At 42.5% G+C, this 16745-nt stretch overlaps 1 protein-coding gene across 4 annotated transcripts in view; it reads right to left on the bottom strand.

Annotated features, from left to right (window-relative positions):
• Positions 1-16745, bottom strand: part of SETBP1 (SET binding protein 1) — a 267683-nt gene that overhangs the window by 67833 nt on the left and 183105 nt on the right. For all 4 annotated transcript variants that reach the window (XM_077790259.1, XM_077790257.1, XM_077790258.1 and 1 more), the window contains one exon: positions 12690-16161. In XM_077790259.1, coding sequence (XP_077646385.1) covers positions 12690-16161 — 3472 coding nt within the window. The remainder of the gene's footprint in view (positions 1-12689; positions 16162-16745) is intronic.

The raw sequence follows: 16745 nt of genomic DNA, 5'->3' as shown, positions 1-16745 counted from the left end.
ATTAATATCAATCATGCCAGAGAAATGGAAGACCAAAAGCTACCTGGGGCACTACATTGCTGAGAATGAGAACATGTGCTAGCCAACACTGTCACTGGGGAGTAATTAGGTCCTCTGCAAATCCTAGTAGGAATCTCACATCTCCAGCAATGTTCTGGCACATCTTGCTTAAACACTGAGTATGATCTGACTGAGTACTCCACTGGAGATGGTTTAATACTGAGAGTTAATAAAAAGGGGAGAGCTGCCAGCACTTTGGACAGCATTCTTGGAGTGAGAATTAATCCCTCTTCCCTGTATTATTTTAACTAGTGTGAATACATCAATACCTTCCACATTTTAATTATCCTGCTTAATGATTCATGATGATTCAGAGGATGCAGCCGCCCTGTGCTCTGTTCAGGTAGGGTGTGAAAGTGAAGTAGAAAGTGCCATCAAGTCATAATAGTACTCTTGGTTTTTAAACCCCATTTCATTCCCTATGTTTCAAAGCCTCGCCAGTATTAATTAATTAAAACTTTGCCACAGCTCTATGAGTTGAGCAAGGAATGTTATCTCATTCTATCAGCCAGTGAACGTGGAGACCCAGGAGGCCACATTGAGACTGTCAGCTTTAGGCACTCATTTGCAACATCTAAAATAAAATAGGTGCTTGGCTCCAGCAGAATGATTCAGATCTCTTAGGGCAGGTGCCTATGCAAACCATGCAGGCAAGGCAGTGGCAGATGCCTCTGAAATAGGACCCAAGTGATGTTCACACATTTCTCCATCAACAGAACAGAGAGCTGTAGGCCCTTCATGGGGTGATTTAATGTGGTTACATGCAGCCACTCCAGGCATAAGCACTAGGAAGTACTATTCTCACAAGTGTGGCTGGGTAATTGGTTTATTCAAGGCTCAACAATGCACAAACCTGCTTATGTGGGAATCAAAATATAAAGTCCCCTCTGAAGGGCAAGCACCTGGGTTGTGGGATAAGTGGGAGGAAGCACAAGATAGTAATGATTTGAGCACTTATCCTGAAAATAGAAATGTAGAGATCTAGGCTGTCCAGAACAAGGGGTCTGGCCCCAGCACTTCCCATTGCCCCAGCTATTGCAGGAGATAGGTAAGACTGGAGTGGAGGCACTAAGTTCAACCACCCAACAACCAGCAGTGCAGGATGCAGAAACTAGAGAGATCAACCCTGTAAATAGGGACGTCTTTTGCTTGTGAAGCTTCTGTTGCAGAGCTCTATCAAATAAATGGTGTGAATTGAGTTAGCGGGGGAACAGGCCTTCCCTGGTGACCCAGACTTAGCTTCTACTTAGGAATGCCTGGGTGCTTCCACACGGCCAGACTGACATGTCTGGCATGTCCTGTATCCTGGTACCCATGTCCTTCACACTCTGCAGTTATTAGCTGGCCATTAGGGAGCCATTTTTTCCATCTTAGAGGAAAGCTGGGCATGGCAGAGCTGATCTGTGTGCTGCTGACCTGCTGTTCCAGGCACAGCCTGGACAAGCACCACACAGCTTTGTCTCTTTACCTGGTACAATATTGCAATGCTAGCTTGAAGCCTCAAACCACAATAACCCTCCTGTCACTCCCCAGAGCATACAGGAAGCACATGGCTGCAGAAAAAAAAAACAAAAAACAAAACCAACAAAAAAACCCAAAAACCAAACCAAAACAAAACAAAAAAAAAACCAAAAAAACACCAAACCCAAACATTCTGGCATCTGTACTAGGAAACAAACAAACAAACAAAACCCAAACACAAACTCCCAAACCTACAAATCCAAAAATACTTAGAATTTTGCACCAGGTCTATGGGGAGGTGTTGTCCAGTGGAGAGCAGGATCAAGTGTTGTGCAGTGTGTGTTATCTGCCAGCTCCAGCTGCTAGCAGCACTTAGCTGTGTGAGCACAAACCAGCCTGCATCAAGCAGTTCAGAGACACAGACTGTCTTTCTGATTTGGAGCATATAAAGAATATGAACATGCTTCAAATTTCTCTTGCTGACATGTTTTGTGCTAGCTTGGTATCACTTGAAAGTTGTGTGTTTGGTCAAATTGTGGCTTAATGAGGCTTTTCCACAGCTTGGGAGATACTAGCAGCCTCTTACCCACTTGTGAGTCATGATGGACTGTCACAGGCTGTCTGTCACTGAACACAAATGAAAACATATGCTTTTGTCTTTATGTACCTTTCTAATGTTTACAGGTCTAAAACACACTGTCCAGACTAACATGTAACACTCAGTTTCTCTGGGAGGTAGGTTCCTCTTCAGATGAAACATGTTGAACCATTCCCTGGGACTTAGACACTACTAGTTCATTCTCACTTGGACTTAAGTTGACTTATAAATGCTCTAAATCATATTCACTGACTTCTTCAAGCTATGCAGTATCTCAGGAACAGAGCTGAGAAAACGACTCATGAGTTCTGAACCTGGGCTTGAGCCTGATTTATTACCGTTTTTACCTGCTAGGGGTTTCTTTGATCTCAGCAAGACTCTTCACTGATTAGCAGCAGAGAAGGAGAATTTGGGTTAATACATGCTCTACCTACTCTTTAACATAAGAGTGACTCCTATTAGCTCTTTAGTAGGTTGTCTTTTTGTGCAAGAACTTGCACAGCTGTCTTGGCTAAACTTTTAATGGGTGCGCTTCTCATGTGGGAGGAAATATTAAGCACTGCTTATTGTTACTTAAAATTACACACCCAAATGCCATAACTCCATCCAGAGTTCCCAGACTACACTACTATATCACAAATAAGATCTTCCTCACTGCCTAAAGTAATGTCAGGGTGCAGTGTGGGAGCCAAGGACTGCTGGGTTTGCAAAACATGCACATTGCTTCAGATTGCAATGAATTCATTTAAGAGGAGATCAGGCAGCAAACCATTCATTTCAGTGCAATGTATTTTCCTGCTCTTCTTATTTACTGAGATGTTGTCTCAAGCAGATCAAATCAATGAAATTATAGCAGTGCACTGACAGAAGTCGATATCTGCCTAGTATCTTGGGGAGACATCCCTTTACCAACTACTTCCAGCTTTTGCCTGACACATCTCCTCTGTTTTGTCTGTTCTGCTGGAAATAGGAAAGTTAAAGTTTTCCAGTGCAACTGGCTGAGTCAGAAGCTCCTGTGGGCAGCCAAAGCACAGGGACACATATTGACTGCCCTGTGAGCAGTAAACCCAGCCCCACTGTGTCAGAGGAGGTGTGCTGCTCTCCCGGGGTGCACTTCTGGAGCCCACGTGTAGGGCGTACACAACTCCACCCTCAGCTGAGGTGGGAAACTTGTTCAAAGTGGTTTTGAGGTTTTGTTAAGAAGCAAAACAGGAAATCTGCATGAATTTGGAGTTTAACTAATTTTTTTAAAACTTGCTCTTGCAGACTTTTTAAAAAATAAAAATTAAATAAATCTGGATGACAAACTTTCTGCAACCAACCTCAACCCTAGCTTTTACTGGTGCAGATGAGACTTCAGGCAGCAAAGACATCCTGCAGTAGTCCAGGGATTTTTTTTTCTTTCATTTTCTAAGCAAATCAAGCAACTCAAAGGCTGTGTCAACTTACTTAAGTGCTCTTTATGCCAACTAATCATAGCTGGCACAGAAAACAATGCTGACTATTGCTCCCTTTCCTGCCTACAGTGGAGGCGGGGAAGGCCAGAGACAGAGCTGTAATGGCAAGTCTTTGCCATCTGGAGAAATTTTGTATCCTCAGTTCAGCTGCTTAGGACTGAATTCCCTCAAAAAATCAGTGAAGAAGACAACATCAGAGGGGTAAAAAGCAACAGAATAAGCCTTCCTGAGCTAACAGGCTGGCCCACATACCCAGTACCACTATCACTGCTCAAGGCATATGGCACCCCTGTCCCTTCTTTCCTCAACTTTCCCTCTAGTAGCTATGAAAACCACACGAGCTGGTTTAATAGCCTGCAGTAGTGTGGGCCCTTCCCAGGCCTGAGAAAGCTATGGTGAAACCACTAAGTTTCCACATGAGATGAGGATGGGAATGTTATTTCTACTGACCTCAATGTAGGACCTAATCACAATAAAAACTCCATCAGCAGCACTACAAGCTACTGAGGTTTGTGGTACATTGCTGATTCACGTTCTGTGGCACTCTTTGCTGAGCAAACTCTACCCAGGTGTCTCCACAAGTGTGATTTCTGTTCTATGTAAGGCTGAGTTTCCGTCAGATTCTCTGAGGAGATAATCTGTTGTCATTCACAAGCCACTGCACTAAGACAAGTGAGTTACTTGGTGTAACTCAAATTGGCTGAGCTGTATTTTGCAGTTGGGATCCCAAAAAGCTCCTCACAGTTTTCTTCCAGTTAATTTAAACTGCTTCTGTGTGCTGCATAAGGAGCAAGCAACACTTTTGCCACTGCTCCAGCATCACTCTGATGTCAGCATTTTGATTTGGTTTTCTGTCACTGTTCTGACAGATAAAATTTCAACCAGTAACCCAGAGTTTGATAGCTCATTAGCAAATCTCATGGAGCCATCCAGTCCTGCCCTTGTTTGACAGTTAACTCTGCATTGCACATAGTCCTGAATCCTCCTGAAAGCTGCACTGCACCATGAGAGGGCTTGGTCAGACTCAGTGCAGCTGCAAAAGCCTATGGGCTTTTAAGCCTATGGGCTTAAAACATGCCCAGGTGCATGTTCTAAATGACACATCACTAATGATTCTTATTATGAGTCCTTGGGTTTTTTCAAGTTGTTGAGGTTGTATAAAGACTCCTTCATGGACAGTCAAAGCTTTTCTTTCCCATCCCTCCTCTCAGGCCTTTCATTATTCATTATTTCATTATTCAAATAATTCATTATTTCATTGATACATGAACATATCATATTCATTATTTCAACTAATTCAGACAGGGGAATTATTCCTACTTCCTTCTTGTTGAGACCTTAAAACAGGACGTTCATTCTCCTTTTGTTGTTCAACATCATTATTGCAATCAGATATGCAGACTGAGACATTTTAAATTTTCTCTTGCCCTGACACATGGATATAAAACTCCTGGAAGGCAGTGGGAATGGAGACGCAGCCTTAGATGTTTTGGAGATCAGGCCCCGAGTCTCAGTTTTGCAGCTGAGTAGGTCAGGATGCAGGTTGCTCTGAGCACACCAGGATCCCTCTCACTGACAAATGCCTTAAGTTCAGGTTTCCCTATCCCCAGCTTTGAGTCACACTCATCATCAGGTTTGTAGCAAAGGTGCAAACATGGTTCTGTTTTACCTCCTCCATTCATCCAAACAGACCTCTTGCCTTGCATCTACACTATTGGTTCCAAGAAATAACATTGTGTAGAGTCCAGAACTAAAGCAAACAGGCTTCCCTCTAACTCTTCTTAAACTGCTACTTACACAAGTACCCAGGCTGGCACCATCAAAGTCTTAACAGACCCACTCCCTCTAAGCTAAGAAAATCTTATAAGTGTTGAACCAAGGCTATTTTCAACACCTGGCAGGTTGAACACAGAAAGAAGGAAGGATGCTGGCATGCCCAGTGTCCTGCTTTAGTGTGCCACTAAAGCTGTGGATGGAACTTTCCAGCCCCACACTGTCCTTTTCCCTCAGTAGATACTCCACTCCTGAAGTCAATCTCCCTGATTTCAATGGGGAGACACTTGATTTATGCTGGGCTGAGATGAGAATCTGGCCGTGGTTCTTTATCTCCTTTTAAAGCCAAGAGCCCAGCAGAGGCCAATTGTGTCTGACGTGAAGCAGCTGCACACCCAATGTGCAATCTGCACAACTTCATAAACTAGCAGTGGTCTGAATAAAAACTTCAAACAATACGTTCTGGAATTGGCCAGAGAGAGTGAAGATAAATAGCTGGGAGACGCCAAGTTGTGAAGGAAGAACTGCTTGACTGTTGGACAGAGAGCAAAGTTAGAAGCAGAAATTAGGCAGGGTGCTAAGAGGTTTGTAACACTCCCAAAAAAGCAAAAGGGTCACAGAATTTAATTTGATTAATGCGTCACTGGTTTAAAGGACTTTGTACTGAGCCTCAGGCAGTGCAATAAACATACAATCATTAAGAGAGGAAATAAAAGTTAGGTTGGGTGATAAATAGTCCTGTTTCCTCTCCCACTCCAGCTTCCCTCCTGTTTCTTCTCTCCTTGGTCCAGGGAGATATCAGAAGCAACACAGTAAATCAAGAGGTAGCCTTAAAACAACAACAACAATGACAAAACTCACTGTATTTAAATTGCCTTAGTCAAAACACTTTGAAGGAAAGCTTTGCTTCACTTTTCCCATAGGCAGCATGCCCCTTTAGGATACACCATAGGCAGAAAGGAGCAATAGTCATGCTGGCTTGCTCTCCTCTCCACAGGACTGATAGAAAACTTGGTGGAAAACAAGAAAGACATTTATTCTAAAGAGGCCAGATAATGCTTCTGGAAGTTGTTTCAGTAGTTTCATTTGTTTGTTTTCCTAAACATTCAGGGTCCTAAACAGCTGTTTTGATGAATGTAAATGTTTTTACAAATAATGTTTTTTTTTTTTGTTTGTTTTTTTTTTTTTTTTTTTAAAGCTCTGATAGCAACTTTTATGGGCCAGATGTCACACTCACTCTGTAACTGTACAGTACTTGGCCCTCATCACGGGACACAGTGGTAGGGAAAAAACCCTTACTAAATCTGGGGCTTGGAAAACTTTTGCAACTGCTGGAAGCCATGTAGGAGCCTGGAGTATCTAAGGAAACCCCAGCAGAGGCAGAGCTGAGGAAAGGGAGGCTGGTTAATAGCCCATACATCCTCAGTCTGTGAAGTTCTTACCTTGTTCTTCTCCTGTCCACTTCAAGCACTGCCATGGGTCTGGTGCTGCATTCACTGGGCTTTGGTGAGTATCAGAGCTCACTGTGGCACTGTATGTCAGGAAGCTGCTTTTATCCCCTTCACCCACTCAAACATTGAGGTTAACCGTAATTATGACATTTTTTTCTACATGAGAAAATTAAGATATGGAAGATGGGCCTGAAAATCCTAGACCATACATTAGTCTGCCTCTGAATTTATGCACACAGTGCCATACAAAACATAGGTCCTGTTGAATCAAATCCTTTCTATTTAAGAAAGCCAGGTGACTTATTTATATGTTTTGCTGGATATTTATTCTACTTCCTGCATCACACAATATTCACTTATCCTCTCTTGTTTCAATGTGCAAAGTTTCATCCACAAGTACATATACAAGATCCAGCATTTTATGTCGTTAGGCTGTCGGGTGAGAGAATGTTCATCACACATGATCTTCATAGAAGCATAGAAGCATTAAAGCTAGAGAAGGCTTCTAAAGCCACCAGGTCCAGTCATTCCCCCAGCACTGATAAAGGCCCATCACTAAATCACCACTTTTGCATGTTTTTGGACACTTCCAAAAACAATGACTCCATCACTTCACAGGGAAGCCTGTTCCAATTCTTAACATTTTCAAAGTGAAGAAGTCCTCCATAATATCCAATCTATACATCCTCTGAAGCAACTTGAGGTAATTTCCTCTTTTCCTATTTTTTGTTACCTGAGAGGAGAACGACCCCCACCTGGGTGCCCCTCCTGTCAGGGAGTTGTGGAGAGCCTAAAGGTCCACCCTGAGCCTCCTTTTCTCCAGGCTGAGCCCTCCCCATGTCCCTCAAACCCTCCTCATCAGAGTGTGCTCCAGACACTTCTCCAGGTCTGTTGCCTTTCTCTGGACACACTCCAGCACCTCAACATCCTTCTTGCCATAAGGGACCTAAAACAGTGGATCAAACTGTGTGGTCCTACTGTTTCCACTTGCACTGAAATAGTGCATTCACTGAAGAAAAATGAACCAACATTGTGATTCCAGACCTATGAAAAATAATAAATTATTTGTGGAAGGTATTATCATATGAACAAACAGCAAAGTTTAATTAATAAGGCAATTGGCTAACACTCTTTACCTACATCTGCCACATACATTTAGAACAAATATGCTTATCCACTACTGAGATACTGATCCCTTCTCAGTGTAAAACTGTGACTGATCAGGGTTAAAGCTGATACTGATTCCTTCAAGAGTGAAACCAGCACTGTGCAAAGTGAGGAGGAAAGGTCAAGTCAGGAGAAAATCAGCTTGTAGCACTATTAGACATTGAGGGGAGAAAGTCTGGGAGACTTGTAGGTAAGTTAAGCATTAATTTATAAAGCATGTTTTTCATGCTAGCTATCCAGCATTCAGAGACTGATGATTACTGCTTTTCTAATAGCTGCATATTATTAACTTTATATTCCTGTAAATATACTGTATGTGGTATCTATGCTGTAGCTGATAAAACCAACGCACTTCCTAGCTGATCTCTGAGCCATGATACCCAACACGCAAGCAAGGCAATCTTTGTTCATAAAATCATTCTTAAAAAAAAACAAAACAGGAGGCATAAATAGTGTGACAGTAAGGTAGCACAGACCTTGATTAGTCTCACTACAAAGAAAAGCAGAAATGTAGCCCTGAATATAAAACTCTCAACTTCTGCTTCACCTCCAGCTACATCCTGGCCTGCAGTGATTGTAACTAGGACATAATCTGACAGGTTGTAGATGCAAATTGCCATCTTATCTATGCGTCTTAAAAGGTTAAATGTGCTTTTCATCAGTATTCCACCTAAGGAAAAAGGTAAGAGACAAACAATCTTGCTTTTTTTCTGTGGGACAAGCTATGGAATTGAGACTGCTCATCAGCAATGGAAGTCTTTTCTCAAGCATCATGAAACAGACAGACACATGACAAGGAGCTGTGGAATTTGACACAAAGGCCTCTTTAAAACAGCTCTACTCTCAGTCTCCCCAGCCCAGCTGCAGCAACAATCTATGACCTCTTCCTGGGTCCCTCACCTGGGACTTCAGTAACTCCTGAAAAGCAGATGGAAGGCTCAGCCATCTCAGCCATCCAGCTGTGAACAGTGCCTTAGGTCACACAGTGCCAGAGGGACTCCAAGACAGTTTTGTAAGAGTTTTGAGGTGTACCTCCGACTGTGGGAAGGAAGGAGTCAACTGAGCCAATGCTTGGTGCACACAGCTTGACAGTTAAGTCTAGGATGTGCCCAAGTGTCTGTGGCAAGGCAGAATCTGAAACACTTTCTGCTGTATTCTTGCCTGTAGGCCAGGCTAATGCCACTGGAATAGTCTTCAGCCAAATATAAAATAATTGTTAAATCAGTTTTGATTAATTAGTCTTTCTAAATGCAGGAGGGTTTGATGAGCACAAGAAATTTAGCAAATTAACAATTTCAGGAAAAGACACCAGGATGCAACAGTACATGAGGAGTGGGTGGGAATGGTGTGGAAACACGCTGCTGGGAAATTAGCCATATGCACTAACACTTAGTGCACATTCAGCCCACAGTAGTCCCAAAAGATGTACATTGGTTGAAAGCTCATAAGGTCTCCACTAAAGAATTGCTAGTGATAGCCCAGGCTGGTGAAGGACAAGAAATGAACTTTTGCTGTGACCAGCCAAAGTAACTAGGCACACTCTTTTGATGGGTCCATTCATTTGAAGCACAGATTTCCATATCAAATCCCATAATCATGGACCAATTTGGTTGGAAGGGACCTTTAAAGATCATCTATTTCCAAACCTCCTGGGCTGAGCTGGGACACCTTCCACTAGCACAAATACTGAAACCTCAACCCAGTCCATGAATAATTCCAGGAATGGGGCATCCATAATTTCTCTGGGAAACCTGTGCCAGGTACCTTTCTTGAGCCAGGACTGCAAATAGCTTCTGCAAAAGGTATGAAGGACGACTCTTCCCTTCATGGCCTATATCTTTCTAGATAGTAAAATCATACCTAGGCTTAAAGATTCTATAACAGGACTGTTTTCTAACATAAGCAGGGCCACTGTTTATCAACAAGGAACACCAAACTTCTCAGAAATGGATAAGCACTGTCACAACAGAGACAAAAACATAAATTATCAACAATACTATGGTACCTGCAGTTGCACACCACACTGAAACAAATTGCAGTACCTGAATCACCAAAAAACCATTAATGATTTTCTCTTCCCTCTCATCACAGCTACATCCACTGAGTGTGGGTAGGTTTTGCTACGTATTTTATCTCCAGAAGAATGCAATGAAGTTGCAAATGGCGGTACTGAGCACATCAAAATGCCACTGCAGTAGAGATAACACTGCAATTGTGATATAAATATAATTTCAGCTTTCATCTGAATATTCAGGATGTCTCTTCTTATATCTGCCATATATTATTTTTAACTTGTGAAAGATGACAAATACTGAAAGAGAAGAGCAATCAGGCTACGGAGGTTGCCTCCTGGGATGACATATATGTCTCCATAGGGCTTTTTTTTTTTTTCTTTTACCTTATATTTTTTTGATTAATCAATCTCCTCAGGGAAATGCAAGGTGAGTTAGGAGGAAGAAGGTGAAGGTTATCATGGAAGAGAACAATCCTCCCTCTGTGGGAACTGGTTAAATAGTTATGGCTAGACTTAAATGCAGACCTCTGCTGGGAATCCCAGTGAAGGTCAAAGGCAGAGAGGAAAAAGCTGCACTGAGATCTTAGGCATTCATAAGCAGACAGATGTTTCTAGGCTTTAATGAGCAGCCTTGGCTCCAGGCCTTTCTTGGCACAGCTGTTTAGTTTTAGTATTTTTCCTTGTAGTGCAAGGTATTGCTCTGGTTATCTGGCTCTGCTTTGCTAACTGCTGATGATTTTTCCATCTAAATAATATCATGACAATGAATAAATAGTTTAATAATCTGAGGTTTGATGGATTAGGTTATAGGGAATGCTGTGCAGCTGTAATTGTGAAGAGAAAAAATAAATAAAAATAAGAATTTCAGTTTAAACAAGAGCTAGTTTAAAAAGTCTAAACTGCAAATCTAATGGCATTCCCATGACCAGTTCTAGCCTCCATCTTAGACTTTATTGTCATGGGGAATAAACTGAAGGAAAATAACATGAAACTGAGTTTTTCTTTACTAATTCCATCTTCAAATCAGTTTGGTGAGGATCATGCCCCTACTTTGGAAACTAATTTGAGTTCAGCACTGTTGGGAATTTTGACAGTTTGCTATGCCTTAGTGAAATATATTGAAAATTACAGATTTAGCAAATATCTTCTGTTCAAAGAGCAAAAAGGCTACAAATGCAAAGGCTGTTAACAAACTGTGAAAAATGTGAACTTTAAAAAAAAATTTAAAATAAGCTTGTTAAACACTTTGAAACCTTTTAATCCTATGTGCCAGGACAGCTTCCTTAATGAAACAGCCACTGCAGCACTTGGTGGAGAATACCTTTGTTATTTGTCAGGCAAGTTGCAACTCTGATTTTCAGAGACTTATTTAAATATCTTTTCCTATATTTTCGGATGTACCATTTTTTGATGTCACAACTGGTCTAAAATAATATTATATCATGAATGGGAATGTTTTCTTGGTGTAATCTGTCCTTCTAGACCGTTTTTCACAACTGTATTTCAGATTCTGGTCTCAGTGAAGGAATTGTTAATGTTTAGGTGGCTTAAGTATGAGCAGTCTTTGGAAGTTGATCAGTTACAAGTCAGTAAAAAACTTTAGGGCCTTACATTGGCAAGTTATACAAATTCTCTACTCCTGTGTCCTCAGTTAATTTTCTTTTAATTTTGAAGGTTATCAGCTACTTTTCTTTGAAGCTCTTTTTTAGCACATCAGAATCTCATCCACCACTGCTTGGTTCAGAAAAGCTCGCCCCTTTCCAGAGCTAAGTGTGAAATCTGCTTTGTAATAAATATCTGATGGTGTAGAAGCACTGGGCTTGCTCCCAAGCTAAATTCATTTGTAATGCATCAAAACACCTGCCTCTTGTGTCATCACAAAAGCAGCTCCCTATTGTAAAGTACAATTCAGTCTCTCAGGCAAGATTCAGATTCCCTTTTTCCCCACTCTGTCAGAGAGAAACAGATGTTCTTAACAGCTGAAAAGAGCTTCCTTCCTTTTCTTCTACCAGCTTATATTTCCAAGTCATGAGACCTAAAACTCTTCAGAGTCCATTGGAGAGGGTTTGTTTCCATGACACTGGTCCTTTCCCACTCAATTCTCAGGATAACTATTTTACATGGCACCTGCAGACTGAAAGTGACTGATTTACATTAGGACTGTACCCAGGATCTCCTAATATTCAGCCCAGTGGGTAGGCTGGATCAGCAGTAGAACACATTAAAGGGACACAGACAGCTTCACAGCTTCCCATCTGTCTGGTCCACCTCGTCAACAAATGGGTTTTGGTCACTTTATGGGTCAGAGCAGAGACTCTCTGCTCTTCTCCCAGACGTTGGACAGTCACTTTGATCATGTGATGTTAGACGTTGATTAGAGGGATTACCACCTTGCAAACAGGTATTACAACTGCTGCTGTTGCAGAATGCAATGGTCAGATTTTAGGGAGAAGTATGTGAAGGCAAGACAAATATTTATAAAATTGCTGTGTAAAACTTGAAGACTTGTAAAACTTTGGGCTTAAGATGAAGCCACCTTTCTTGTTGATCTCCCCTAAGTTTGGATGAAAAATGACAGTCAGTTACAAAAGCCAGAAAAGTTATTATCTCTAAATGTATTTGCTGTAAATGGTGAGTCCCTCATTGTTCATCACTGAAATTTAAATGCAGTAAATAGTCAAAGTAAAATAGAATAAAACAAAGCTTACCTGAAGAGGCTGAAGAATCAAAAGTACTTCTGTCCTTCCTATTTGTCTTGAAGGGCTGAATGTCCTTTTCCCTGTAAGTTCCAAAGCCTTCAAAGCTTCTTCTTTTATTCCCACTTGCATCGTTGTCCCGCTTCTCACTTGAGGAATTTATTTCACCAAACATATCCAGGGACTCTGACCTTCCATTAATCTCAGTATTACCAGAGTATCTCTTTGTGCAAGAGTCAATGGGATCACTGCTTGAGTCACTTTTATCTTTACTCTGTGACCACTGCTGGGCATCAGAAAGTGATAGCGTAGACAGTGTATCCACTTCAAAGTTACTCTTTGAGCCTTTCTGCCCATTTTCACAATGCTGGTGCTTCTGCTTCTCCTTATGCTTGCTGTTCTCATTGAGCAAGGACAGGTCCTTGTCTGAGCCACTCAGCCTCTCACTGATGGTGTGGCTGGAGAAGCCAGTGGACTTGCTAGCAAAGAGACCACTCAGATCTTCATGAGTCCCCAATATCCGCTCATCCTTATGCTTGTGCTTATGTTTGTGTTTCCTTTTGTGAAGTCGGCCACTTGAAAGGCTTGTTCCTCCAACCTTCGGAGGAGCCAAAGAGGACTGCATGTCTCCAAGGCCCATTCCCACAGGGGTTTGTAGGTGCACTCCATGTTTTGCTTTGTGTTTGGCAGTGGTGGACATCTTCATATGAGAGCTTGCATGGAATTGGGGTGGGGGCACAGTAGGTCTCATAAATGGGGAAGCCGCTCCAAGCGTGTGAGACAGGTACAAAGGAGCTGGATACTGACCATAGTAACCAAGATTCATCATAGGCATTGATGTGTAAGGCATTCCATAGGGTGCATAGTAACTCCCACTGGGAATAGGGTAACCGAACCCTTGTAAAAAAGGCACCTTTGTCATGGTGTCATTGGTTTTGGCAGGTCTACCACGCTTCTTCTTAGACTTCATATCAGAGGTCCTACGAAGATAGAGCAATGGGTCATACTGGATATATGGCACAGGGTAGTAGTGATCAAAATTAATTCTAAAGATGCTGGGGTATGGATTTTCATGATAAAATGTATAACTTCTATGGGAAATCCTGAACACTTGAAACTTATTGATGAGTTCCTCAAGGTCTGCCAGAAACTGGAGGTCATCTCTGTTCTGCAGGCTTTTCCTTTTCCTCTTGTGCTTTGGCTTTTTAATACTTTCGTGAGAGAGAAAGTTATCCACAATGAGATGCTTCTGCCGGTGACCATGCCTGTTCTTTGTGCTGGTGTCAGATGGGATAGCCTCTGGATTGTCCAGGGTGCAGAAATCAAAAGAGTATCTCCGGCGGGATTCTGAGCTTTTCTCGGCTTGGTCAGAGGTACTGTTGTTGTCTGTACCTATCCCACTGTCACTTGGAATGGTTTCCTCGCTGTGAGACTCGCTCACTGGAGACAGCGTGACTTCTTTCAGAGAACCTATTTCACAGAGGTGAGAAGGTGAATTAGCCATTAGCCTGGGTGGAGACAGCTTCCAAGTTCCACTGTGCATTCCTTTCTGGGTTTTTGTAGGAAGAGCACTGATAGGTTGAAGATTTGGCATAGTTTTTAACTCTGAAAAATTAGTTTCAGTGCTTGCAGGGCTGAGATTGCCATTGATCCCCACTAATTGTGTTGAAAGCGGATGAATAGCTGCTGGTGACGATGCCACAAGTGACTGCAGGTTGGAAGGCACTGCTGGGTTTTCTGGCTGGCTGGAAACAGGCCTTGAGTGCTTGATGGCTGTCTTAGGTTCTTCTGGCTGAGGCTGCAGCTCTGCCCTTGGCTTTCTGCCCCGTTTTTTACCAATGTAGATAGTCCCCCTCTTGCTGACATTGATCTGCTTCCCTAGCCTGGCATCAATGGTTGTTGGCCCAGCACTAGATGGTGGCTGGACTTTTGCTTTCAGAGCTATGCTGCTGGAGCAGGAGGACAAGATCTGATTGAGAATATTCTTCCTCTTGAGGGTTTTCATTTTATTAATGGTCTTTATGGTCTTCTTATCCAAGACCCCAAGTTTCCCTACCTTTTTGTGAAATTTGAGCTCACTGATGGATTTGTCCTCTCCTGGAACCATTTGGGCAAACTTGGCCAGATTCCTTCTCCTCTTCCTTTTCTTTGTTCCTGGAAATTCATGATTGATTGGGCTCACTGGGCTGGTGGAGGTCCCCTCATGAATGGTTTCTACAGTGAGCAAAGGCTGTTTCTTTGGTCGTCCTCTTTTTTTCTTGACAGGTGTGATCACAGTAAGACTGTCTGTATTGGTATAAAGAGGGCTGGATGGTGTGATGGGATAGGCTGAAGGAGGCTCCACCATCAGCTTCTCAGACGTCGTCAGGGAGGTCTCCCGAAGAATAGATTTAGGTTTGCTGCAGGTCCACCTACGCTTAGCTGCATGTTTGGGGTGCTGGATGTCAGGTAATTTACCAGCTGTGGAAAGACTGGTGGGTAGGAGACTGGATGTCACAGGTAGAGGTTTTCTGGGTCGGGCAGCACTGTTGGGGGACGCTTTGTCTGTGAACACACCACTGTCAATTGCTACTGAGGGGGACTCATTTTCAATCACTTTCCCTGGCTTTGTGGCGCGAACATCTTTTTTACTCCCCTCTGGTTGAGAACTGGTCCTGTTTGCCATTTCACTGCTCAAAGCAAGCATGGAAGGCAGGCTTTTCTCCTGGATAGTTTTCTCTGTGGAGGATTTAATGGATTGCCTCTTTTTCCTTTTGTGGCCAGACGCATCTGTTGTTGGAGACTTTATTGGGATAGTAATTCTTACGTGATTGGTGTCACTTTCACAAGTGCCAGCAGAAACAGGATTCTGCTTCGACGGTGACATATCCAACATGCTATCCATTGAGTAAGACTCCTTTTTCCCTTCCATGCTGTCATGGGATTTGCTGTCAAATGCTTTCTGAGCACTCTTTACCCACTCCATATCTGTGGTTTGGTTGGTTTGGCTCGTCAAGTCCTTTTTGCTGGACTTCTTCTTCATACTTCCAGTGGGCTGATCGGGGGCCTCCAGCTGCACAGTTCCCTCTTGGTCTCCAAGAGGCAAAAGCCCATTGCACTTGGAGGCACTGCTCGGCTGGGCGGCCGTGCTGATGCTGTTGGGTGATGGGACTGTGCTGCAAATTGCCAGCTCTTTACTACTGACCGACAGCTGCCCCCACGTGCTGCTGCTGCTGCTGCAGGACTTCTTGGCCTGGGATTTGCTGTAGGAAACTCCTGGCTCCAGAGCAGAGACCTTGGTGGCACTAATTGCTTCTTTACTGGGCTCTGCGTTAATGAAGCAACTCTGAGAAACAGGTCCAGTGTCGGAGCTCGCTGACCAGTCAATGTGGTGCTGGTTGCTACTTTTTTGCTGGTGTTTTGATTTTAAGGTGTCACTGGTGAAGTCTTGTTGGAGGCCTGGATCATAGTGCAGAGCAGAATGTTTTTGTGGCCTGTCATAAACCTGGAAGGGAGCAGAAAATAAAGAGGGAAAAATACAATTAATTTAGCAGCCCATTCATAACCACTGGTTGCAGCTCTTTATTTATGCAGTGGATAATAACAATGACTTTGTAAGAGTTAGGAACCTTTATAAACTCTTCCTATACTTGAGCCAAATTTGCATTTATATTTCATGCACAGTAAACAAGTTTTGTTTGGTTTCTCTACTCTAAAAACAGTGGAAATATTTATACAAATGCAAAATTGCTATGGGAACATATTCTATTGATTTTTAATTTAAAACACAAGTGAAATATTCCCTTTCAATGGATGAATGGTGCAACTCAGCCTCCTGGTGAGAATGCCTTTTTCCTGAAAAATAATCACTCACAGAACTTGAGGCTCAACAGCAGCAATTAAACTCATTATTGTAAACAAGAAAACTGAAAAATGATCTTGGAAGTTGTAACAAACAAGAGGAAAACCCATGGGTCCACTTCCCTATGAAGGCAGATTCTGCAAAGATTTACTTGAGTTTTCATATGGAAGCCATCCCTGCATATTTAGTGCTTAAAATCATATGCATAACATCAAGTGTGTGAGGCA

Source organism: Lonchura striata, chromosome Z (genome assembly GCF_046129695.1).
Source record: "Lonchura striata isolate bLonStr1 chromosome Z, bLonStr1.mat, whole genome shotgun sequence".
Taxonomy (NCBI): domain Eukaryota; kingdom Metazoa; phylum Chordata; class Aves; order Passeriformes; family Estrildidae; genus Lonchura; species Lonchura striata.
This window is presented reverse-complemented; position numbering and strand designations above follow the sequence as displayed.